At 48.1% G+C, this 27,167-nt stretch overlaps 1 protein-coding gene across 1 annotated transcript in view; it reads right to left on the bottom strand.

Annotated features, from left to right (window-relative positions):
* LOC147709124 (uncharacterized) overlaps positions 1-27,167 on the bottom strand; it is a 3,078,084-nt gene that overhangs the window by 1,453,349 nt on the left and 1,597,568 nt on the right. Inside the window, exon 22 of the mRNA XM_086927727.1 lies at positions 19,576-19,662. Within this exon, the coding sequence (XP_086783853.1) occupies positions 19,576-19,662 (87 nt within the window). The remainder of the gene's footprint in view (positions 1-19,575; positions 19,663-27,167) is intronic.

Raw genomic sequence — 27,167 nt, 5'->3', positions numbered from 1 at the left:
AAATCCAAGACCAAACCAATGGGCCCGACAGTACCTTACATGCAGCAGGTCGATGCAGGCCGGCAGATGTTAATGATGTGGCCCAGCCCAGCCTTGTCTGGCCTTGGAGGGCCATAGAGGGCCCGCCCTTTGCCCGGGCTTCGCCCGGCGTCCCGCGAGACGGTGATGGCGCCGTTTATATGCGCCTCCTGGCGCTCAGGGATGACGCTGCCGACGACGCGGACCCCAGTAGGGCTGCTAGGATTTGTAGTCCCGCCACTCGCCGGTCTCCTCTCGGCGGCTCCCGCTCCAGATGGAAAACGAGCAGGGGAGCAGCTGGAGACTGGCGGGCGGGTCCGCGAGGCGTGCTGTTGCTTCTGGCAGGGTTTGTCACTGTGGCTTTTCAGGAGTTCGTGACCCTCAGCATTCACACTGGCATTTCAAAAGGAGTTCCCACTCCCAATGGTGATGGCGCCGTTTATATGCGCCTCCTGGCGCTCAGGGATGACGCTGCCGACGACGCGGACCCCAGTAGGGCTGCTGGGATTTGTAGTCCCGCCCCTCGCCGGTCTCCTCTCGGCGGCTCCCGCTCCAGATGGAAAACGAGCAGGGGAGCAGCTGGAGACTGGCGGGCGCGTCCGCGAGGCGTGCTGTTGCTTCTGGCAGGGTTTGTCACTGTGGCTTTTCAGGAGTTCTTGACCCTCAGCATTCACACGGGCATTTCAAAAGGAGTTCCCACTCCCAATGGTGATGGCGCCGTTTATATGCGCCTCCTGGCGCTCAGGGATGACGCTGCCGATGACGCGGACCCCAGTAGGGCTGCTGGGATTTGTAGTCCCGCCCCTCGCCGGTCTCCTCTTGGCGGCTCCCGCTCCAGATGGAAAACGAGCAGGGGAGCAGCTGGAGACTGGCGGGCGGGTCCGCAAGGCGTGCTGTTGCTTCTGGCAGGGTTTGTCACTGTGGCTTTTCAGGAGTTCGTGACCCTCAGCATTCACACAGGCATTTCAAAAGGAGTTCTTTATTTAACAAATGAACGAAGTGCACATGGACGTTTTGGTCGGAAAATGTGGTGGCGCGCAGGCGCCGCGCTCCTCCTTTGCTGCAACACGCATTTAGCTCACCAGGCTGCACACCCCCTCACTCTCCATATGGTTGCACGCCTTGTCTTTGTTCTCCGCAGCGCATTCTCACAGACTCCTCTCCGCCCACGCATCTCTCCCCTTCCGTGTAGTTCCGCCCCACCTTCTCTTTCTCTCATTTTGTTGTGATTTTTGGCTCTGTCTGACTGACAACTTGACCTCGTGCCTAGGAGTTTTGCATGGGTCGAATATATACTTTTTTTACTTACAATAGGATATTTTTTTATTTAACTTTACGCTCCCAAACATGTTCATTGTTTCCTTTCCTTCTTAAATTTAGTATGCAACAAAAAACAATCTATACACAAACAGCACTTCCATCCCCCCTTTTCTTTCTGTCATCTTTTTGTCCCACATCCTTCTTTAAATCCCTGTTCTCTTCTCTTCACCTGTGCTAATCTGCTGCTCTCTTTCACACACAGCATACTTTAACTCCCTGTTATGTTCTCCGGTGCTGATCTCCTGCTCTCTTCCACCAGGCACCTTCTCTAAATCCCTGTTCTCTTCTGCTGATCTGCTGCTCTCTTCCACCTCGCCTCCTTCTCTAACTCCCTGTTCTATTCTCTTCTCATGTGCTGATCTGCTGCTCTCTTCCACCCCACCTCCTTCTTTACTTCCCTGTTCTCTTCTGCTGTGCTGATCTGCTCCTCTATTCCACCCACCTCCTTCTCTAACTCCCTGTTCTCTTCTTTTCTCCCTCTGCTGATCTGCTGATCTCTTCCACCGACTCCTTCTTTAACTCCCTGTTCTCTTCTGCTGATCTCTTCCACCTTGCATGCTTCTCTAACTCCATGTTCTTTTCTAATGTGCTAATCTTCCGCTCTCTTCCACACCACCTCCTTCTTTAACTCCCTGTTCTCTACTGATGTGCTCACCTGCTCCACTCCCCCACACACCTCCTTCTCTAACTCCCAGTTCTCTTCTCTTCTCCCGTGCTGATCTGCTGCTCTCTTCCACCATGCATCATTCTCTAACTACATGTTCTCTTCTCTTATCCGGTGCAGATCTGCTGCTCTCTTACACCCAGCATACTTCTTTAACTCTCTGTTTTCTTATCCTGTGCTACTATGCTGTTCTCTACAACCTGCCTCTTTCTCTAACTCCCTGTTCTCTTCTCCTGTGCCGATCTGCTGTTCTCTTCCACACCGCCTCCTTCTTTAACTCCATGTTCTCTTATGCTGTGCTGTTATGCTGCTCTCGTCAACACACCTCCTTCTATAACTCCATGTTCTCTTCTCTTCTCCTCTCCAAAGCAGATCTGCTGCTCTCTTCCACACACCTCCTTCTCTACCTCAATGTTCTCTTCTCCTGAGCTGATCTGCTGCTCGCTTCCACCCACCTCCTTCTTTAACTCCCTGTTCTCTTCTCTTCACCTGGGCTAATCTGCTGCTCTCTTCCACCCCACCTCCTTCTTTACCTCCATGTTCTCTTCTGCTGTGCTGATCTGCTCCTCTATTACAGCCACCTCCTTCTCTAACTCCCTGTTCTCTTCTTTTCTCCCTCTGCTGATCTGCTGATCTCTTCCACCCAACTCCTTCTTTAACTCCCTGTTCTCTTCTGCTGATCTGCTGATCTCTTCCACCTTGCATCCTTCTCTAACTCCATGTTCTTTTCTAATGTGCTAATCTTCTGCTCTCTTCCACACCACCTCCTTCTTTAACTCCCTGTTCTCTACTGATGTGCTCACCTGCTCCACTCCACCACACACCTCCCTCTCTAACTCCCAGTTCTCTTCTCTTCTCCCGTGCTGATCTGCTGCTCTCTTCCACCATGCATCATTCTCGAACTACATGTTCTCTTCTCTTATCCGGTGCAGATCTGCTGCTCTCTTACACCATGCATCATTCTCGAACTACATGTTCTCTTTTCTTATCCAGTGCAGATCTGCTGCTCTCTTACACCCAGCATACCTCTTTAACTCCCTGTTTTCTTATCCTGTGCTACTATGCTGTTCTCCACAACCCACCTCTTTCTCTAACTCCCTGTTCTCTTCTCCTGTGCCGATCTGCTGTTCTCTTCCACACCGCCTCCTTCTTTAACTCCATGTTCTCTTATGCTGTGCTGTTATGCTGCTCTCTTCAACACACCTCCTTCTATAACTCCATGTTCTCTTCTCTTCTCCTCTCCAGAGCAGATCTGCTGCTCTCTTCCACACACCTCCTTCTCTACCTCAATGTTCTCTTCTCCTGAGCTGATCTGCTGCTCGCTTCCACCCACCTCCTTCTTTAACTCCCTGTTCTCTTCTCTTCACCTTTGCTAATCTGCTGCTCTCTTCCACCCGCCGCATCTTTTAACTCCATGTTCTGTTCTCCCGTATTGATCTGCTGCTCTCTTCAACCCTGCACCTTCTCAAACTCCCTGTTCTCTTCTGCTGATCTGCAGCTCTCTTCCACCTCGCATCCTTCTCTAACTCCCTGTTCTATTCTCTTCTCCTGTGCTGATCTGCTGCTCTCTTCCACCCCACCTCCTTCTTTAACTCCATGTTCTCTTCTCCCATGCTGATCTGCTGCTCTCTTACACCCTGCCTCCTTCTCTAACTCCCTGTTCTCTTCTCTTCACATGTGCTGATCTGCTGCTCTCTTCCACCCAACTCCTTCTTTAACTCTCTGTTATGTTCCCCAGTGCCAATCTGCTATTCTCTTCCACCCCGCATCCTACTTTAACTCTGTGTTCTTTTATGCAGTGCTGTTATGCTGCTCTCTTCCACACACCTCCTTCTCTAACTCCCTGTTCTCTTCTCTGCTCCAGAGCTGATCTGCTGCTCTATTCAACCTGTGTCCTCCTCTACCTCCATTTCCTCTTCTCACGTGCTGTTCTGCTGCTCTCTTCCACAACACCTCCTTCTTTAACTCCCTGTTTTCTTCTCCTGTGCTAATCTGCAGCTCTCGTCCACCCCACCTCCTTCTTTAACTTCCTGTTCTCTTATGCTGGGCTGATCTGCTGCTCTCTTCCACATACCTCCTGCTCTAACTCCCTGTTCTCTTCTTTTCTCCCGCTGCTGATCTGCTGGTCACTTCCACCCCGCCTCCTTCTTTAACTCCCTGTTCTCTTCTGCTGATCTGCTACTCTCTTCCACCTCGCCTCCTTCTCGAACTCACTGTCCTCTTCTCCTGTGCTAATCTGTCACTCTCTTCCACACCACCTCCTTCTTTAACTCCCTGTTCTCTTCTGCTGTGCTTACCTGCTCCTCTCTTCCACCCACATCCTTCTATAACTCCCTGTTATCTTCTCTTCTCCTGTTCTGATCTGCTGCTCTCTATCACCATGCCTCCTTCTCTAACTCCATGTTCTCTTCTCTTCTCCTATCTATCTATCTATCTATCTATCTATCTATCTATCTATCTATCTATCTCCCTTACTCTATATATCTATAGCACTCACTCTATCTATCTATCTATCGCCCACACTCTATCTATCGTTCTCACTCTATCTACCTATTGTCCTCAATATATCTATCTATCTATCGCACAAACTCTATCTATCTATCTATCGCACTCACTCTCTATCTATCTATACATCTATCTATCTATCAACCTCACTATATGTATCTAACTATCTATCGCACTCACTCTATCGCCCTCACTATATCTGTTGCCCTCACTCTATCTGTCAATCTATCTATCTATCTATCTATCTATCTATCTATCTATCTATCTATCTATCTATCTATCTATATATCTATCTATCAATCTATCTATCGCCCTCACTCTATCTATCTATCTATAGACCTCACTCTATCTATCTATGGCACTCTTTATCTATCTATCTATCTATCTATCTATCTATTGGCCTCACTCTATCTATTGCCCTCACTCTATCTATCTATCGCACTCACTCTCTATCTATCAATCTATCTATCTATCTATCTATCTATCTATCTATCTATCTATCTATCTATCTATCTATCTATCTATCTATCTATCTATCTATCTATCTATCTATCTATCTAAATATCTATCTATCGTCCTCACTCTATCTATCTATCGCCCTCCCTCTATCTATCTAACTCAGTCACTCTATCTATCGCACCACCACAGCATCACTCAGGGGCACCACAACATCACTATGCGCTACCAAAGCATCACTGAAAGCCACAGCATCACTCGTTGCCACCACAAGATCACTCAGGGCCAACACAGCATCAATCTGTGCAACCATTCAACAACAACTGAATCAAACATATTCTCACAATGTTTCAAGCTTTATTAGAAATGTCACAAAAAAATGTTAATATTTCACTTCTGTTCTTGGATTTTCGTCTCAATAAAATACACTGAACATAATCTTCACAAAAGTTAATTTAAAAAATGTACGCTATTGCCATTATAAATTAAAATACCTTTTATTTAAGTATTAATTATTTAAAAACATTATAAGCCATTGTTATTTGTAATATCAATACATCAAAGTCACATAAAGACAAAACATGTTGCATTACAAATGCTATAGGTGTCACATTTGCAAAAATTACAAGTATTGGCATTATAAATGACAAAGGTATTATTTTCACTATTTTCAAAACCAACACATAAAAAAAAATTGTTGTTTACAAGACCAAAAACTCAAAGATTCCTAATGCGAGACCTATTGCATTGCAAATGCTTGTTTTAAATGTATTTATTAAATTTTGGAATGAAACAAGGCACAAAACCAGAAATAAAACTGGCAAGAAAGAAAAAGAAACATTGCAATATGCAAGGTACAAATAATCGCCATGGTGAAGCTAATTATGTAAAAGGACAATGAATATTGAGACAATACTGAAATAGGAAATAATCACAGCAAAGAAATGAATTTCTCGTGAAATAATATAGAAGGCATGTGGAAATGTCATGATGCGGGATTTATGCCCACGTGCATCATTGAGAATTGCATTCGCAAACGGTGCGAATCGCAATTTTCGGCCGTTTGCGAATGCAATTCTCAAATTTGGGATGCATCATGCTTTTTGCAATTTTAGGAATCGCAACCATGTTGCGATTTCTAAAATTGCTATTGGATTTAAGAAATCGCAATTTGAGATTTCTTAAATGCAATGCATGAACATTTTTAATTTGCGAATTCGCAAATAGGAAGGGGTAAATTAGCATGAAGTTGACCTTCATGCTAATTTGCGAAAACTTTCAAAAATGGACAAAAATGCATTTTTGAAAGTTTCATGTTACACACACACATGTCCTTGGGACATGTGTGTGTGAAACTTGCACTTAAAGTTACATTTCAGGGGTGCAGGGGGGGGGGGTCATTTGGACCCCCCTCTGCACCCTTGAAAATGCATTCACAAATTGTGATTCGCAAAATGCGAATCGCAATTTGTGAATGCCTTTCATTCATTCATTTGGGCCTCTTGGCCCATAGGAATCTATGGGAAGGGATTCCTTAATTGCGATTCGCAAATTGTGAATCGCAATTAAGGAATTTTAAGAATTCGCAAATAAAAATGCGATTTTTTGATGCATAGCAATTTGCGATTTCTTAATGCGATTCCTTAATTTTCGCAATTAAGAAATCGCAAATGCTAACTTTGATGCATGTGGCCGATAGTGTATAAGAGTGAGGCAGACATTAAAATAATGAAGAAATGTTCAGTCGGGGTTGTCGGATTCTAGGGGAAGTAATTAGTCTCTCAGGGGCCTTGAGGTGAACGGCTGTAATTGAGCGTAATCTTCACTTATCTTGTCACAATGTGACATGCTTTGGAGCCAAGTCGTCTCTGTGGGGACTTTCCCACTACCCCAGTGCAATCCTAATTCAAGCTTTGCTAGAAGGAGTGCAATAGAAATGAATCTGATGATAGACTTAGGGATATCATAAGTGCACCCGAGGAGAGCCACCAGAGGATCGGGTATCATGGTGACATCACTCATGGCATAGAGGAGGGAGAAAACAGAGGACCAGTACTGGTCTCTAGATGGGCACATACAATTTAGATGCACAAGTCGGCGCCTGGGGCATGGCACTTGAGACAATTTGTGGAGAGTGTGGGCTCAAAACGTGCAGTATCTGTGGGAGTAATGTAAGCTCTGTGAAGGAACTTAAAGTGGACGAGCTTACATTTGTGATTAACAGAGACGAGCTTCGCTTGAGAGCAGCAATAAGACACATTCATAACCCCAGGACTCCCTGACACATTTGGTGGAGTCAGGTTTCATGGATAGACATGTACAATATAATCTAGGAATAAGCAGATCCCCATCAGTGTCAGTAATAATAAGTGTCAGTGGGGGAAAATTATTAGGGGCAAGAGGGTATGTGGGAATGCGCAAATGCAGGCAGTAATGGAGGCATCGTAGAATGAAATGATCCATATACGAGGCGTCATAAAAACAGGTGTCATCAGCATGTGCAAGAACAGGACCATCAGGGAACACATCGCCAATAGTATGTAGACCATGATGTAGTAATGTACAATTGACATGTTTCTCGCTTGTGGGAGGAAGTCAAGGTATCACCTAGTGATATGGCTGGAGAATACAAGAGGCCATCTCCCAAGACTAGACAAAGCTTCCTCCATGCCCTGCAAGTAGTGGATATGGTTTGAATATCTGCAACATCTAATGGAATGCCCTAGACAACAGTGGAATGTCACCAAGTTGATCTCCCTTCGGTCTGAGATAAGGGACTCGGATATCTGGATGATAACAATGGTATGTATATTGGTACTGGGTGGCGGGATAGTAATGTTGGAAATCTGGAACCCCCAGGCCACCAAGACAAAGGTAAGCGTGAAAGTATCCCATCGGATGCGAGAATTGCCTCCATCCCAAATAAGACGGAGTAGGAGATTCTGAAGAGAAATAAAAGACTGTGATGTGAGTGGAACTGGAATATTAAGATAGAGATACAGGAATCGAGGAAGGACAACCAGTTTAATTATAGCAACCCGACCTGCCATAGGTATGGGAACTTTGATCCAACGATCTATTTGAGATGAAAGTTGCTCAATGGCCGGGCCATAGTTAAGCCGGAGCACTGATCCTTATCCTTATGTAGATGGATGCCGAGATACTTGGTGGAGCCCAAAATCCAAGTTAAAGGGAGGTTCACCTCCGCCGGGGTGGTATTGCCTATGAGTGGAAAAAGCTTGGATTTGGCCCAATTGCTGTGGAGACCTGGGAGGCCACCAAACCTGAGGCTCTCGCGGATCAGAGGAGGAAGGTTGTCGGAGATATGACGAACAAACAACAATATGTCATAGGCATAAAGAGAAAGTAGAGATGGGCCATATGTGAACTGGAGGCCACAATGGATATGTTGTTATGGAAAATTGCGGACAAAGAGGTCCAATGCTGTGATAAAGAGGAGAGGGGAAAGGGGGCAACCCTGTCTGGTGCCTCTGGTAACAGGAAGAGAATCTGTGAGTGAGCCATTAACCCTGAGTCGTGCCACAGGGTTTATGTATAAGGGCATAATTAAGACGATGAAATGGCTAGGCAGACCTCATTTTCATAACGTTGCTCTAAGGAACTGCCACTCTAGGGAGTAGTAAGCCTTCTTGGCATCTAATAAAGAAGCCACATCAGAAATAGCTGGGGACACTCGGTTCAGTTTTTAGTAACAATGTAATTACTGCCGCACGGAACAATGGTGGCAGGGAGCCCTTATCAAGGGACTACGTATATAGGGCAAGGAGATATGGGACTAGCAAGTGTTTTTAAGCCTCATAAAACGTCCCTGTGGAACCATCGAGGTGTGCGGCTTTAGACCCGTCTAAGGAGTCAATCTCCTGTATTATCGCCTCGCTCATTATCGATTCTAGAAGGAAGCTGCATTGTCCATCACTTACCTAACCCTCGCAACTCCAGCAAGATAGTCCACTATCTCAGAATCGAGGCCAGAGGAGCTGGAGGTGTATAACTGAGCGTAATAGCCCTGAAACTCCGCCAATATGCCCTTGTTGTTGTCATACTGGTCCCAGTAGGTGTATGAAATGAAGTTCAGTGATGTATCCACTGAGATAGTTTGGACGAAGAAGATGGTCTAAAGTGCAACTAGGTCTCATGCCCTCTCCATAAAGCCTAACAGTAGCATGTTTCCCCATTTATGCTGCTTCTATATCAGCCAATTCCTGGAATTCAGTCCTTTAAACAGAACGCTTATGGAGTTGGCGGGAGCAACCCAGTAATAAATCAGCTTGATCAATGTCCCGCAGTTCTGACTCAATTCGGGACAATTGTGATCAAATATCCCTCAAGATGACCACATGTTTGGGCATACATATACCAAGAATATATGCTTTTAAAAGCCTCCCAGAGAACAGCATAAGTCACCTCTGCACCTTCATTTAAGGCAAAATATTCCACAATAGCATTGTGTATCTCAGTGTGGAAAACCTGATCATGTAGAGCAGCACTGGGAAATCACCATGAGCGTACCTGGTTGCCCCCATATGGTATATGCAGTTCCAGTACAACAGGGCAGTGATCGGACAGGGTACGTGGAAGATACTGCACATCTGCCGTCCAGAGCGAGGCATTGGCGGGGAGTAGCCAATAATTGTTCTGGGTAAACAAAGTGTGGTGCACAGTAAATGGTATATCCAGAGGCATCAGGGTGATGAGTGAGGGAGATATCCCTAAGCGCATATGTGTCCACAATATGCCAGAGAGTCTCTCTAGTGAGAGGTTTGCTACTCGGCTGTGTACAAGTGGAATCAAGTGTAGGGTCCAACATAGTTTTGGAGCCTCTATCCAAGATTAATTAATTCTGCTTCCACACGGGCCAATAGAGCAGAGATGGAATGAAAGAACTTGGGTGAGTTGGTTTTTGGGGCATAAATATTGAGAACTGTCATAAGTTTGCCCACCAAGATACCAGTCAACAAAACATATTGACCCTCCTGATCCATGTGGCTGGTGAGTGGAGAGAATGGTACGCTCTTATGCATAAGGATACAAACCCTCCCTAGAATAGGAGCTGTAACAAGAGAAATATCAGAGTGTACCCCAGGAGGATGCGAACATATGTGAGGTCAGAGTCGGGAGACTCCTGAACTAAAGCTATTTTAACCCGGTGTCGCATGATATAGGAGAGGACTCGCTTACCTTTACGGGGTTATGATTAACACACATATTCCATGTGAGGAAGGGTATGTCGTCCACCTTCTTCCCTTTGTTAAGAATTGACATTGAACACAAGATTTTAGAGAAAAATGCACTATGTAAATAAACTGCAAGCGGTAAATGCGATGTAGAATATAAAACAAAAAAATGCAAAACCCCTCTCCACACGGAACGACATATCATCCAGCGAATTCCCAACATGAAGAATGAACAACTAAGCAACCCCATAAAGAATGGAGGTGTACACCAAAGGGTAGGCAACGCCTCGGTCCATGTGGACCACACAGTCTGAACTTCCTGTAAGGGAATGTGGATCACAATTAAACTATAACAATGACATTGATCATAGGCATCAAGAATACAATTTGGATATCAACAGTGCCATTTCCACTCACTCAGCTAAAGCAGTAGAAGTGGAGAGCAATTATAGGATGACCAGCCCAGAGGAAATAACATGGGAGAGGCACCAATGATCAAGGAGGATCCCGCTCAACAGTGGGTGAGGAGCCAGGGCGATTTGGAGTACAGTGTCGAGGCATAGATCCTGAGGCGGTATGCTGTTTACAAAAGTCTATCACCTCCACCAGGGGAATCAAAGAAACAAGCCTTTCCAATTATCTCAACCCACAGTCTGGCAAGGTAGAGCATTGCGTATTTAAGGCCCAGCACGCGTGGCGTATTCTTGACGCCTGAGCAGTTTCACCAGGCATCCTAGACAGTGATGATAAAATCTGAGAAGAATGAAATTGAAGACCCTTGATCGTTTAATGGGCCACGTTCACGGACCAGGTGAAAAACAGGGTATCGATTTCGATAGTTAAGCAGGTGTGCATGGAGGGGCCTCAGAGGTGCAGCCACTGGGGGAGGTGGGTAAAGGCTGTGGTGTGCTCGCTCAACTGCAATGGCAGATGTGAAATTATTGCAATCAAAAATGTTCGAGAGGAGCTGTTCCACATAAGCAGTGGGCTGCCCCATCTTTGTTGTCTCAGTAATTCCTATTATACAAATATTGTTTCTTCTGGACCGCGCCTCCAATTCTTCGTTTCTGATAGCCACAGTTTTCAAGAGATGTTCCAGCTTTTCCAGCTGTCTCTGCGTGGAATCAGCATCATCCTCTAAACCAGCGATACGCTTCTTGGCCCCATCAAGCCTGGTGGTTTGTCAAACTAGGAGTTCGCCCATGCGATCAATGCCGCTGATGATGGGCATCATATCGGCCGTCAATAGAGCGGAACCCAACTCGAAGCGCTGCCATGATGGCCACAGTCCAATCCACAGGATCAGAGTTCAACTCTCTGTCCACCAGCTCATCAGAGTGGATGCTCTGGCAGCGGGGAGCTTTAGATTGCTCAAAGATCAATTTACGCTGCTTGGGGTCTCCACAGCCCATCATTAAGAAAAGGATTAGGTGAGGAAAAGGGGGTTGAAAGGCACGTTGGCACCCCCAGGTCTGAGTATGTGGCCCTCTCCAGCTAGGCTAGGACTTCGAGAACTTTGAGCTAGCCCAGCAAAGAATGATAGTCAGCAGTGTACAATTAATAATTAATAGATATGAGCTGCTAAGCACTAGATCCCAAAGAAACAATAGCCATCAGTGAGGAAGGAGGAGGGAAGAGAGACAAATGGGCACAGTCACCAACTAGGAGCAATGAGGATGGTAACAGTCAGTAATGTCCTGGGTGCCGCTCACATCAAGAGATAGTGCCCACAAGACCACAGGTGCAAGTATTGATCCTATACATCTGCAGGTCAAGAACAGGGGGGCCAATGAAGCCCAACAGGGGCAGGAGTAGGAGTGGCAGCAGCTGTAGATATGATATTGAGGAATGCTGCAAGGGGATACCAGCGCTGACACTCCGGGTACGCAATAATGTTGGAAAATGGAAATGCAGCCCAGCCTTCACAGGGAGGCGCCAGACACGGCTATGCCGCAGGGTAGGTCTCAGGCAAGAGGGTGGGAAGTGCCGATAATACATTCAATGGTGCTAGAATGAGGTAAGCAGATGAAGGGACCACAGACAGGATCACATAGGTGAGAGGGCCCAGGGATTTCACACACTCACAGGGCATTTCTGGAAATGAGGTACCACGCCGATCAAGGATGGTACTGGCATAAATATAATGTGTCCCCGGGCGAGTCGGTGCAGGGCCCACAACAGCTGGTGGTACGAGCAGGAGCCCCACCTGCTCAGAGTAATTTGATCTGGAGGACCTCAGTCCCCAGAAGGACTCGTAGTCCTGACCCCAGACTCGCCCGATCCCCCTGTCACAGCAGGGTCTCCGAAGTGGTGCTGGTGGGCACGGGTCTCCCTCGCAGGTATCGTTCATATGGACTCAGGAGCCACAGTGTCCTGCCATCTGCAGAGGCACAGTTCTATGCTGCATACATGGTTGGATGCCAAGAAGGGCGATCCTTACTCGATTTGCGGGCTGCAGCAGCCGGAGCTCCACTAGCTAGCGGACATCATGATCCCTGCCACAGCCACGTCACTGCCCGACTTATCCTTAACATTCAGTCACAGAGGGGATTATTTCCCTCCACTGGCTTCCAGTAAAAAATGATTATTTTTAATGTTCTCTGCATGGTCTTTCTAGCTCTGCATCATAAAGACTCCAGCAAACTCAACTCACTGCTTCATTGATACTCCTTGAGTAGGCTTCTCAGATCCTGTTTTCACAAGTAAGGGATGGTTCCCGGATTCCATAAGGCCAGATGGGGTGGTTGGTTCATCTTAGTGGCTGCTGCCAAACTGTAGAATACCCTATCCACCCATATCTCGGAACCTGACTCTTTTGTCCCATTCAAAAAACTGCTAAAAACATGGCTCTTCTCTGTCCATCTCCCTTAGGAATTGGGATTTCCCTGATTGTTGTTTGGTATTGGGTGCTGTCCGCTAGCGCTTTGACACCTCTGAGTATAGTGTGCTCTATAAGTTCCAATACAGTACAATATTTAACCAGAACCTTACCATTTGTTGTTGGTGTTCACCATGATTCACAAGTTACTGTTACATCACAGACAATAGAAATATAGCATATCAAAAGTGTCATTGTCTTCAGTGGTTCTCACTGAATAGGACCTGATGGCATCTCAAGTGGGAATCAGTCTTTGGAACAAAAAGTATAAACATTGTAACATTGCATAGGACACACAGGCCATGATTATGAGGTAGAAGGTAATGAAGGAGGTATTTAACAAATCCAGTAAACACTCACGCCCGAGGGTCCAGTATTTACTAAATTTGGTAAATAACTCTTATTCTGAGCTTTACTCTAGACTATGAGGTGTTACAGATAACATCAGCTCTTTCTATGCTAAATTTCATATGTATCAGAATTTATTGCACATTTTATCCACCCTATAACTCGACAGGTTTGATACCTTGAAATTTTCCAGGGGAAAATTGCAGGACGGTGCAGTCATTTACATATCATTCAGAATTCCAATCCCTGCACAAACTCCTGTTTGCACAAGGAGCTAAATTCACTCCACCTCGAGTCATAATCGATGCTACGCCATTCAATAATTATTTTTTACTTGGATTTGAGTACACATTCTTAAAGTACTATTTTCGAAGTGGCAACATCATCAAATACAATGGTTCTTCCTTAACTGCATTTTCAACGCATGGTTGCCTACTAGATATGTATAGCTCTCACAGGGAGCCACTATTATGAATACCAGATTCTAAATCTGATTATTCACTTGTATGACAAGGCAATATGGAAAATAAAAGTTGTTCCCCACTGTTACTACCTTATAATGGAATTCCAAACTGCTCTGACAGCACTGCTGCTCTACTCTCATCAGGGCCGGACTGGCCATAGCCCGGTGCGTCTCACGGGTGGGGCCGGTTTTCTTACAGGACCGTTTTTGAAGTATTTTTGTAGAATAGCTGCAAAATAGGCCCTGTGCCAAAATTGCCGAAAACTGGCCCGGCAAAGAGCTCGGCGGCACCTCAGGGGGGGTGGCGGACGAACACTTTGCCAGGGCCAGTTGTGGTTACCAGTCCGGCCCTGACTCTCATTGAGAGCAGACACCACAGCTTGGGAGGGAAGTTAAGGTACAGAGGGTGCTCGGGGTGGGTGGCAGGTGGCCAGGTACTTTATTTTCACTTTGGGAGGTGAAGTCCATGCTATCTATTGCTCCCCACTCCTCTGCGCTTGCATAGCAGTTGAAAACAGTCAGGGCCAAATGAATTTGGGGCCATACATAACATTATATTATAAATGGGCGGTGAGTGAGCAGTGGCAGGGCTCGCAGCTGCTTTGCGCGCTGATATATGGTGTACTGTGTTTTTAATCGCGCTCCCGTAGCGCTTTTACAGACTGTGCTGCACAGCTTATCTTTCTTTTAAAAATATTTTATTTCTGCACGGTGATTGGGTGCAATTCTAGCAGTGTCTCCACAATAGTTAAAGGCTAATCCTTAGCGGACTTAGGCTGCTAGTACCCCCCCGGACTCCCAGACTTACCAGACGCTTTGGGGTGCCTGTCTTGTCTTCCCTCCTCCACGCCTCGGTCCGACAGGGTGGCTAGCACCGTTGAGCGGAGGGCGTGGAGGTGAGAGACAGTCACTTCCGTTTCCGCCTGCGAGTGACCGGTTAGCGGTCTAGTCGCGGTAAGACAGACGGGCTGAGGGTTTAAAAGGCATCCAGGAACGTGGGACGAGTGGCGGTGAGTGAGCAGTGGCAGGGCTCGCAGCTGCTTTGCGCGCTGATATATGGTGTACTGTGTTTTTAATCGCGCTCCCGTAGCGCTTTTACAGACTGTGCTGCACAGCTTATCTTTCTTTTAAAAATATTTTATTTCTGCACGGTGATTGGGTGCAATTCTAGCAGTGTCTCCACAATAGTTAAAGGCTAATCCTTAGCGGACTTAGGCTGCTAGTACCCCCCCGGACTCCCAGACTTACCAGACGCTTTGGGGTGCCTGTCTTGTCTTCCCTCCTCCACGCCTCGGTCCGACAGGGTGGCTAGCACCGTTGAGCGGAGGGCGTGGAGGTGAGAGACAGTCACTTCCGTTTCCGCCTGCGAGTGACCGGTTAGCGGTCTAGTCGCGGTAAGACAGACGGGCTGAGGGTTTAAAAGGCATCCAGGAACGTGGGACGAGTGGCGGTGAGTGAGCAGTGGCAGGGCTCGCAGCTGCTTTGCGCGCTGATATATGGTGTACTGTGTTTTTAATCGCGCTCCCGTAGCGCTTTTACAGACTGTGCTGCACAGCTTATCTTTCTTTTAAAAATATTTTATTTCTGCACGGTGATTGGGTGCAATTCTAGCAGTGTCTCCACAATAGTTAAAGGCTAATCCTTAGCGGACTTAGGCTGCTAGTACCCCCCCGGACTCCCAGACTTACCAGACGCTTTGGGGTGCCTGTCTTGTCTTCCCTCCTCCACGCCTCGGTCCGACAGGGTGGCTAGCACCGTTGAGCGGAGGGCGTGGAGGTGAGAGACAGTCACTTCCGTTTCCGCCTGCGAGTGACCGGTTAGCGGTCTAGTCGCGGTAAGACAGACGGGCTGAGGGTTTAAAAGGCATCCAGGAACGTGGGACGAGTGGCGGTGAGTGAGCAGTGGCAGGGCTCGCAGCTGCTTTGCGCGCTGATATATGGTGTACTGTGTTTTTAATCGCGCTCCCGTAGCGCTTTTACAGACTGTGCTGCACAGCTTATCTTTCTTTTAAAAATATTTTATTTCTGCACGGTGATTGGGTGCAATTCTAGCAGTGTCTCCACAATAGTTAAAGGCTAATCCTTAGCGGACTTAGGCTGCTAGTACCCCCCCGGACTCCCAGACTTACCAGACGCTTTGGGGTGCCTGTCTTGTCTTCCCTCCTCCACGCCTCGGTCCGACAGGGTGGCTAGCACCGTTGAGCGGAGGGCGTGGAGGTGAGAGACAGTCACTTCCGTTTCCGCCTGCGAGTGACCGGTTAGCGGTCTAGTCGCGGTAAGACAGACGGGCTGAGGGTTTAAAAGGAGGATGTTATACCGGGAGCGCAGCGGACGTGCGCAGCGGGCGCGACGAAGGCGCGCCGAAGTGTCGCCAAAGTCGAGCCCGTCTGCGCCCGTCCGCGGCCGACAGCGGGCTAGGGCTAGTACCCCTGGTCGAAAGACCTATTGGTCAAGGGAACAACTTCTTGGTTTCCGCCCCCACGCGGCCTCCTCTTGTATGCACGGGATGGTGAGCAGCGACAAGGTATGCCCTCATTGTAGCTTTCGTATGACTACTAGGCCGCTGGATACCACGGAGCAGGCATTGTCCTGCGGTCTCCTGAACGTCAGGTCGCTACGTAAACATAGGCTCGATGTGTTCGAGCTGATTACGGAAAAAAAACTTGATCTACTGTTTCTAACTGAAACGTGGTTAGATATGTTTTCCGACTCCGACATCATTGAAGCCACACCGGAGAATTACTCCTGGGTCAGGCAGGATAGGCCTGAGGGGGTGGGAGGGGGGATTGCGATTATTTTTAAGGACACCATGGGCTGCTGTTTAGAACGCACGCCGATTATGGAGAGTGAGGCGGGCCTCTTCTCGGTTAAAATTAATGGGGCCATGACGCTTAAGGGCTGTTTGGTATATCGGCCCCCGGGGGCCTGTACTAAGTTTAGGGAGAGCCTGTTAGAAAGCCTCATGGAGGCTACCCTGCGCAGGGATAAATTTCTCCTCTTAGGAGATCTTAACCTGCACCTCAACTGCCCTGAGGCCACAGGGGTTGAGGATTTTGGTCGGGACATGCTTGCCCTGCAACTGGACCTGAAACTTAAGTCGCCTACGCATCGACTGGGACACCTCCTGGACCCGGTTTATGCTAATTGGGAAGGTGTGGAAGTGTCAGGTGTTGAACCCTTTCCCTGGACCGACCACTTCCTGGTGGCATTTTCCATACAGAGTAGAAACTCCAACAAAACCAGCCGGGTACCCTCTAACTATCTTAGGAGGAAGTGGGCTAAATTCTCGGTGGCAGCTTTTAACCAAGCCTTAACAAGGGATGGTCTGCCAGGGGGCGAGGACATAGAAACAGCTGTCCTCAATCTGAATCAGCGCATTACGGCAGCGCTTGACCAGACCGCCCCACTCTGCCGCACTACTACTACAGGCGCTCGGAAAGATCGCTCAGCTCCTTGGTTCAGCGCGGAGCTGAGACTGACAAAGGCAGACTGTAGGCGGGCAGAAAAAGTCTGGAGGGTGGCCTATGACAACCAGGCCAGGGATTTATTTCTGGAAAAAAGGCGCATTCACCACAGGCTGATAAAAAAGTCGAAGGCAGCCTACTTTGCTGATCAAATTCAGGGGGCGGAAAACTCTGCCAAGGAACTTTTTGGCATCTACAAATCCCTGACGTCGGTGAATGCATCTATAGAGCCGGAGAGCTGCTCTACGGAGTCCTGTGACCGAATTGCAGACTACTTCGCCGCTAAAGTTGAGAAGATTTATTCAACCTTCCCTATTCGGCCTTTAGGGCTGGACCTAGAGGAAACAATGGGGCACATAGAGACGGCAGGGCATATCATACGCTATTGCACCCCTCCTTCTGAGGAACTATTAGCGGTGTGCCGCTCTGTAAAAACAGGATCCCCGTGGGACCCGGTGTCGCCAAAACGTTTGGCAGACAGCCTGGTAGTCTTGGAGCCTTATATAAGGCATATCCTCGACGTGTCTTTTGAGTCAGGGAAGCTGCCGGTCGGATGGAAACAGGCGGTGGTGCTCCCGCTCAGGAAGAAACCCCACTTAGGCTTCGAGGTATTGGAAAATCTGAGGCCCATCTCCCTCCTGCCTTTTCTGTCAAAAGTGGCGGAAAAGGTGGTTAATACCCAAATTATGAAGCACGTAGAGGAAAGGGGACTGCTCCATGCGACGCAGTTTGGTTTTAGGCCACGTCATTCCACCGAGTCCGCCCTCCTCATGGCGACGGAACATCTGAGAGAGGGCGTGGATGCAGGCCAAACTATGGCTCTGATCTTGTTGGACCTCAGCGCGGCGTTCGACACTGTAGCACATAACATCTTGCTACAGTGTCTGAACAGAGGTGGCATCTCTGGCACCGCGCTGAGATGGATCCAAGACTTCCTCAAGGAGAGAAGTTTTCAAGTCAGGCAGGGAGACTGCTATTCTAGGGGGGTGCCCCTGGGCCAAGGCGTGCCGCAGGGCTCGTCCTTGAGCCCTACCCTCTTCAACTTGTATGTCGCGCCTGTTGCATCGATTGTGGAGAGTCATGGCCTCCAACTAGTCTCCTATGCCGACGACACGCAGCTGGTGATCTCCCTGTCGCAGGCGCCCTGTCTTGCTGCCGATGGCTTCCGTTCGTGTATGCAAGATCTTGCCGAATGGATGGCCAATAATTGCTTGAAGCTGAACGGCAGCAAGACGGAGGTGCTGGTGGTAGGGAGAGCCCAGTCTGCCTGGTCGCCGGCATGGTGGCCCTCCTGCCTTGGCCCCACCCCCACACCGTGCCTAGAGGCGCGCAATCTGGGGGTGTGGTTTGACGTAGGGCTTACTTTTGGCCCCCAGATTAATCGGGTGGTGGGAGTCTGTTTCGGGATCCTGAAGAAGCTGAGAAAGGTCCTGGACTTACTCCCGCTGGCAGCACGTCAAACCCTGGTTCATGCCCTGGTAACAGCTAGGGCGGACTACGGGAACCTGTTATACCTGGGGGCGCCAGAAAAAAGCATGGCCCGGCTGCAAGTGCTGCAGAATGCGGCAGCACGTTTGATACTCAGACTGCCAAAAAGGGCGCCTTCTAAGGCGGCCCTCCAGCAGCTACACTGGCTCCCCGTAAGGAGAAGAGTGGAGTACAAAGCTCTCTGTACCTGTCATCGTATTCTGAATGGCAGGGCACCCGCCCCCCTGACGAATCTGATCAAAGCGTACATACCAACACGGGCGCTGAGATCAACAGGGGGTGGCCTACTGAAGACCCCAAGAATTAAGAAGGCCCGTATGGGAGGTAGGTCTTTCAGACACTTGGCGGCAACTAACTGGAACAAACTGCCAACGGACCTGCGTTTGGAACCTGATGAGGCCAGATTCCGGGCAAAACTAAAAACCTATCTTTATAGCAAATAATGGCCCGTGCTGTTCTGTGCTCCCTGTCATCTGCCTACTCCCACTTTTAGCGCGTGGACACGCCGGTGTGCGTAAGCGCAGCGCTCAATAAATGTCCCAATAATAATAATAATGGGTAATAAGTGAATAAGGTGAATGTTTTTCATCTCAGTGTTCCGATTAACATCATAGAAAATTGTCTTGACCCTCAAAACCATCAGTGAGAAAATCCCCATTATATACTGTTACCCATCCATGATACTTATTGGTTTTAAAAAAAATAAAAGCTGTGTTGTTTTGTGTATATAATATCTTCAACAGTATATTTCAACACAAATTATCTTTTTGTATTTACCTTGCAGGTTGTTTTCCACATTGAGATCTTTTCCAGGAAGGGCTGTGGTAGTTGTCGAAAGATCCTCAGGCTTTGGTATTTCAGGTGCTATAAAAAAGGTTGAAACAGTGACTATCTATACACTCACAAAGCTATATACATATTACATTGCTGGATTATCTAAGATACTTTTAAACGTTTAAATATTGTCTACTGATCGCTCCACTGAAAGGGGCAACTGGAGCGCCATTATAGGTTGAGGTGGGACTAGCTGTTTGGGATATCCGGAGATGCAGGTCACAGTAAGCACTCCTAAAGTATTGTGGGTTGTATTTATAATCAACTGTTTGTATTTAGGGTGTGCCGGAAGGAATATTTTTTTCAAAAGTCTAGCGTCAGATAAAATTAGGGAACAAATGCTACAATCAATACAAATTCAACATGGAAATTTTAGCAAGACTACCACAATGTGTTAATAGCTGTTGCCAAGGCTTGCTTTAATGAGTGACCCTTCCCTATGTCAATGCAACAAAAAATGGATGTTCACCTCTCAGGACGGGGTCAAGGTTTGAGGCTTGAATCCACCTGACGTACAGTACTACTACCACAGTGGGACATGTTGCAGTTAAATGGAATGAAATCAATTTTTACATTAGAAACGATCACTCCATGCAATATTGTGACCTTCCAAGCTCTGTCCCACCATCTTAATTGAAGCAGGTATCTCCTATCATCTTTCATTCAGTGGTCCAAGCTTTGCATTTCTATCTAAGCTCATGCTAGTCACTTCTCCTTATGACTGGATAGCAGACATGAGAATGTTGTGCTTCTGCCATTCATTCCGGCAGATCAATTACTTGATCCGAGTTTACTTCCAAATGAATGGAATCATCATGTCTGAAGAGGAGCAAGTCTTTAAGACATAGTATGTATATAGGATGACTGCTGTGTAAAAACGGTTGTTCTGTATTAACTTTATATTGTGTTTTGGATAGAGTAACAAGAGAAGACACAGCCGATAGGCGTTGTGTTTTTTTTCAAGGAAGCAGTGGCATTAATATTTGATGCACAAACATCTACCTAAGGCAACTGGGCTAGTAACAGACATACATAAGTTCCACACATCTGATAGTAGTGAGCAAATTATGGTACAATTAGAACGCTACATACTTTCCTAACTTGCCTATAATCCAATATTCCTGCTGGAATTTTCATTAAAGATAGGTGAGGGAGTGACAGAGCTAGATAAGAGCAACTGATGTATTGCTCCGCCCTTGAAGACCTCATTGGCAGCTGGCAGTAATGGAGTAGGTAAGCCTGCTATTCGCTTGTTTGATAGACACTAAACCAACACTTATAGTCCGTACAACATGTGACAAACACTGCAAGGTTTTGCCACATATTGGAATTATACAACCAACACATAGCCTTCAACACAGGACATGGGGCCCATCTCACCTTGCGGGGCTCCAAAACCCAAGGGCAACATCAGCGCAAGCCACTTGCAGGGTGCATGATACAGAAAACCATTCCCTGCGTAGGCACATAAATACTCAATCCCTAACGCACAAGTTACTACTTGTGTAACAATATATCTGTAAGAGGCATTAGTTAGTGATAGATTCCTTACCTTAGAATATCCCCAGGCCTCAGACTGGATCCGGATAGTTTTTCATCATCAGTACCCCTGCGCGTCGGAAGGTGGTGTCGTATGGCACCACGTCTGTTGCCGGCGTCAAGATGATGTCACTGAGACTACTTAGGTACCACCCATTCGGACTGACGTCAGTTCTGTACACGACTCTCCGTGCCAGGAACGCAGAGCCATGCAAGAAACTGACCACTGGTGCCATGAAACTAGGGCCCTGAAAGGGATGACCTTGACCCTAGAAATCAGTTTGCAGAACGGGGAGGATGAGTGGGGTGGTAAGGAATCTATCACTAACTAATGTCTTTTACAGATATATCGTTACACAAGTTGTAACTTGTGCACACACACACAATATCCCAGACTCGCTGTTCGGAAGGATAAACCCAAAACTGTGTTGAATCCAGAACCGCTCCGATGAAGGTGAGCTTCTGAGAGGGACTCAGGTGCGGCTTCAGCCCGTTGATGGAGAACCCCAGCAAATGCAGGAGGTCAGTCGTAGTCTGGAGGTGGGAGACGACTGCCTGGGGCGAGCCCGCCTTCAACAACCAGTTGTTGAGATAGGGTAAGACTGGAACCCCTGATCTGCGCAGATGAGCTGCGACCACTGCCATAACTTTGGGGACACTGATCAGGCCGAAGGGGAGCACGGCAAACAAAGTGCTCTTGGCCTACTGTGAACTGCAGGTAACGCCGGTGGGCCGGCAGGACGGGGATATGAAAATATGCGTCTTGCAAGTCCAATGCTACTACCCAGTCTCCAGGGTTGAGGGCAGCCTGAGCCAGAGTCAACATCTTGAACTTCTCCTTCCGGAGGAAGCGATTGACATTACTGAGGCCCAAGATGGGAACCAGAAAGTAGTGGGAATAGCAACCATACCCTACTTCTGGTCCAGGAACACGCTTGATGGCCCCCTTGGCCAAGAGGGCCATGACTTCCTGTTGGAGAAGCGCAAAGTGATCCCCCGACATGCGGTGGAACCAAGGTGGCATGGCTGGGGAGGCAGAGTCGAAGAGGAGGGAGTAGTCCCTTCGGACGATTTGCAGCACCCACCTGCCTGAAGTGACAGAACGCCAGTGGGGTAGGTGATGGCAAATCCTGCCGCCTACGTGGGGTGTATCCCAAAGCTCGGACTAGGAAGGTTTTAAGGGGGTGCTGCGGGAGTGGAGGTGGACTGACCCACACGCTGGCCCCCTGTCCCGCTGCGGCGGGAACCACGTCTGCGGCCGCACTGAGGTTTGCGGTGTCCAGTCCACACCAGATGGAGAACTTTGCTGAATCCTTCCCCTCAGCCACGGTTTGCAAAAGCACCACCCCAATTTCCTCCTGACACTGAGGCAGAATCTGTACAACCGTGACCCACTCAGCGTGAGAGTAATGGCCCAAGAGGCATGCCGTGTTCACCGACCGCAGCCCTAAGCTGGCAGAGGAAAACAGTTTCTTGCCAAACTGTTCCAGCTTCTTAGATTACTTATCTGGCGGGCGGTAGGGAATGCGCTTTGGGAGGTGGCGGCTTGGATGACCAGGCTCTCCGGAGTTGGGTCAGTTGTTAAAAAGGCAGGGTAACCCGGGGCCGGGCAAAGATGCCTGACCACATTCTTATCCACAGGGACCCCCGTGGCTGGCCTAGACCAGGTGCCCATCAACACAACAGTTAACGCCTCATTGAATTGTAGCAGAGGCTCCATAGAGCTTGCCCCCGGCTGAAGGACTTAAGTGAGGAGGTTAGTTTTCAGAGTTACCGTAGGCAGGTCAAGGTCTACGGAGCACTACAGTGTATGTAGCGCCCTCCTCCATGGCCACAGCAGGAGGAGAAAGGAAATCAGGCTCAGAGGAGAGGTCAAGGCCACCTGCATCCTCCGACTCTTCTTCCCACTCCTGTTCTGACTCGCACTGCTGTGCAAGAGGGTTCTCAGACCCCTCCCAGTCGTCCCCCTCCTACACTGCCCGAGGCACAGGCTGCGGGAGCGGGGGAGAAACAGGGGAATAAAAATGGTCCAACTGCTCTATATCCCAGTTAGGGTCCAAACCTGGAGCAAAGATGTCCGGAAACCCGGACAAGGGAGAACAACCTGAACCCATTGCCGCGCCGGGAACAGAGCATCGGGAGGCGCCGGGCAGGAGCTGCCGACGGAGGACCTTGCGGCGCCGGGGCCTGAGCCGACGGCGGCACCGTTAGTGGAGCCAACGGCAAGGGAGGGCCCTCAGGTGGGACAGCAGGGCCTGAAGGCACGCCGGCATGAGCCCGAGGCCTGAAAAGGTGGTCCATGGCAGCCAGAAATTCTTGCGGACCTGGATAAGGTGGGTAGGCCGTGGGATTCACAGGCTTCAACTAAGCCGCGGGGGAGGTACTCCCCGGCCCCCTCGTCCGCATCCGTAGACCGACGGGGGGACGTCGGAGAGCGTAAGTGCTTCTTCGACTTTTTCTTACCCGAATCCGAGTGTGAAGACTTTGACCCCGAGGAGCGGTGATGATGGCTCCGCGGTCGGTTCCTTGACCGGCCCCTGGACCTCGAACGGCGCGGAGACGACTGCCGGGCCTCCAGCAGCTTATGGGACTGCTTCCGCAAGGCCTTCGGAGCCATGGCCAGACAGTCGGAACTTGACCGGGAGTCATGGTCGCGCTCCAGACTGTAGAGACAGACGCAATGGGGGTCGGCCATTGACATCATACAGTGACAGGCCCCACAGGATTTAAACCCAGGCATCCCTACGTGGCACCAGGAGTCAAAGACTCAAAAAAGTGGAGACAAAAGTCTCAAAAAAGTTAGTCAAAAAGTGACTAGGGTATGTGCTTTAACCGGAACTGCGCTTGCTGGCGTGGAAAAGAACTGACGTCAGCGCGCATGGCTGGCACCTAAGTAGTCTACGTGACGTCATCTTGTCGCATACGGCGACGGACGCGGAGCCGCACAACGCCACCTTCCGACACGCAGGGGTACTGCTGACGAAAAACTTACTGGATCCAGTCAGACACCTGAGCAATGGGCTTCTTTCTCCTCATGCAGCGGTCATTCTGTACTGAAGAGCTAGTCAGTAACATCTTAAGGATTTGTGGGACACTCTGCAAGATTTATCTTCGGGCCTTAAATCCGCTCTCTGAGCTACTGCTGAGGAGCAAATAGCTGAATCTTATGGAAATAAAATTAGGGCTTTGCAAGAATTTCCCTTTACATTTTGGCACTTTCTTATTCTTTTTTAATTCTGTTCAGAGTTATCTAAGTGGAAAATGTTTGAAAAAAAACAGTGCCATTTATAAATATTGCAAACTTAAAATGTGTAATTTTAATGTACAGTTTTGAATTGGTTGAAATGTTTTTTTCTTTTTTTTACTACACAAACAGTGGCAAAGCCAAAACTCAGCACTCACATAAAGGCATGACCTTTTGGCTTTGCTAATGATTGTTTTACTTGCAGCAACAACATTTTATGCGGTAATCAGTTTTAAACAGCTTTTTACTTTCATTGTAGAAAAAGCATGTTATGGGTGATTTATTACATGTTTAGTGGACTAACACATACTATTAGAGTATGACATATGCACATAGCAATTGAATTGTCACGTAGTTGCTGCATATTTGTAATCACAAATCTGTACCCCTTCCCTATTGATGTTCTTGCTGCAACACTGAACATCAAAGCACTGCTCTGATTATTTTCACCATTTCATTCGGTACAACATAATAACTTTCTCCAACATCCTTTCCCCTGCCTTGTCCCTCTCCTCCTCTTTATATGTGTGTACTTGTCTGGCTACATGTTGCCAGTGACCCTCCCGAGTAAGGGAATTTGGATGGGCCTTGGTACAAGAGTAGGGCGGACAGAGACATAAAGAGTTAAGCAAAATATGTGAAGAAGAGAGAGAAAGGAGTAGAGACAGATGATGTAGAAAGATATGTGAGGTAGGTAAGGCAAGAAGTAATGTACACAGAAAAACGTGGGGTAGCCAGAAAGAAAGATAAGGAGAAGTAGAAAGAGGATGATGTAGTCAGAGAAAGAGAACCGAGAATCAGGTAAAGTTTTAGAGTGCAGTAGAGAGGAAGAGAGAGACAGACTGAGATAGGGGAAAGGGAATGTAGAGAGAGTCAGAAGAGTACAATCCTGTTGCTGCTGTGCTGGTTGCTGCCGTGAACACTGTTTGTTGGTGAAACGCTCCTAAATCCACTACAAGCGCCGTCACCCTGAAAGCGCTATCTGGCAGCGCTGGTGACCAACTGCTCGTGTTTCCCGCTCTGCGGGAAACACTCGTGATTGTGGGGTTGAAGGCGGATTGAGACTCAGTGAAACATCATTGCCCACAAGCCATCTGGGCCTGGAGCACCTCCCCGCCACGCCCCCCTCACCTGGCTTTAATTGCGCTGGAAGTCCGTTGTGGAGCGGAGAACAATCCTGTTGCTGCTGTGCTGGTTGCTGCCGTGAACACTGTTTGTTGGTGAAACGCTCCTAAATCCACTACAAGCGCCGTCACCCTGAAAGCGCTATCTGGCAGCGCTGGTGACCAACTGCTCGCGTTTCCCGCTCCGCGGGAAACACTCGTGATTGTGGGGTTGAAGGCGGATTGAGACTCAGTGAAACATCATTGCCCACAAGCCATCTGGGCCTGGAGCACCTCCCCGCCACGCCCCCCTCACCTGGCTTTAATTGCGCTGGAAGTCCGTTGTGGAGCGGAGAACAATCCTGTTGCTGCTGTGCTGGTTGCTGCCGTGAACACAGTTTGTTGGTGAAACGCTCCTAAATCCACTACAAGCGCCGTCACCCTGAAAGCGCTATCTGGCAGCGCTGGTGACCAACTAAACACTCGTGATTGTGGGGTTGAAGGCGGATTGAGACTCAGTGAAACATCATTGCCCACAAGCCATCTGGGCCTACAGCACCTCCCCGCCACGCCCCCCTCACCTGGCTTTAATTGCGCTGGAAGACCGCGCATCGCGGGACGCGGCGGGCGACGCGGGACTGAGTCCGGGCAAAGGGCGGGCCCTCTGTGGCCCTCAGTGGCTGAGGTAGGCTGGGCTGGGCCCCGTTATTTTCATTTTCGAACAAAATAGACTGATTAGTGTTTTGAAGGTGTGCAAACTGTATTTCTGTTGACTGGTCGTCTTTCTCCACAATATGACAGCAAAGAAACTACGCTCCGGAAGAGTCCTAGGTGGGAGGTCCTGTATAAAAACTAGATCTAACCCCTTAAGGAATAAATATGAAAATAGCGTACAACTGAAGGGTCAGATGCAGCTGCTGAAAATATGGGAAAAACCAGCTAACAAATCCATGGAAGCTCCAATTATCACTGATGATGACTTGTAGTTCGAAGTAGTGAAGGATATTAAACCTGAGCTAACTGCGGATAAAAACTTGTCTATTCTATTTTCAAATACCAATGCAACCCCCAAAGGAGCTAATTCTGACCCTTCGAAAGCAAATTCAAAAGTCCTTCAGCCTAACACTTTTAAAGACACAGAAAATGAGGAAATGAATATAAAAGATCTTTCTATTCCGTCCAGTATCGATCTCGAACTTTGTGGTCGCTATATGGACGAGAAAATACTGAAACAGCCCGAACCCAGTAAAACTCCAAATGGAGCAACACCATCGGGATTACTGCTATATAGTAGCACTCCTTCCATGACATCTAATGACATCCCTTCATTGCAGAGCGACTCGAAATCTCCGCAGCTTAATCTATCAGGGATCTGTTCTCTTACTGCATCTGGTTACCCAAAAAATGATAAACCCATTTCAGATTCCCTGATAGCTCTTGAACATTTACTGGCTTCCATACTCCTTCTATTAGGCAATTCGTTGGGAGTTCTGATTGTATTTTGGACTCGGTTACAGAGATACTGAAAGTATTGCTTGCTAAAAATATTGAGACTGGGTCCACCTTCCCCACTGAAGCTGTAGTCCAGAAGGATTTGGTCAGTAAAATTTCATTGAGTAAAAATGCACAAAAGGGGAAGTTGCTAAAGG

The sequence above is a fragment of the Lissotriton vulgaris genome, chromosome 6 (assembly GCF_964263255.1).
Source record: "Lissotriton vulgaris chromosome 6, aLisVul1.2, whole genome shotgun sequence".
Lineage (NCBI taxonomy): Eukaryota > Metazoa > Chordata > Amphibia > Caudata > Salamandridae > Lissotriton > Lissotriton vulgaris.
The sequence above is the reverse complement of the archived record's forward strand: the minus strand, read 5'-3'. Positions and strand labels throughout refer to the sequence as shown.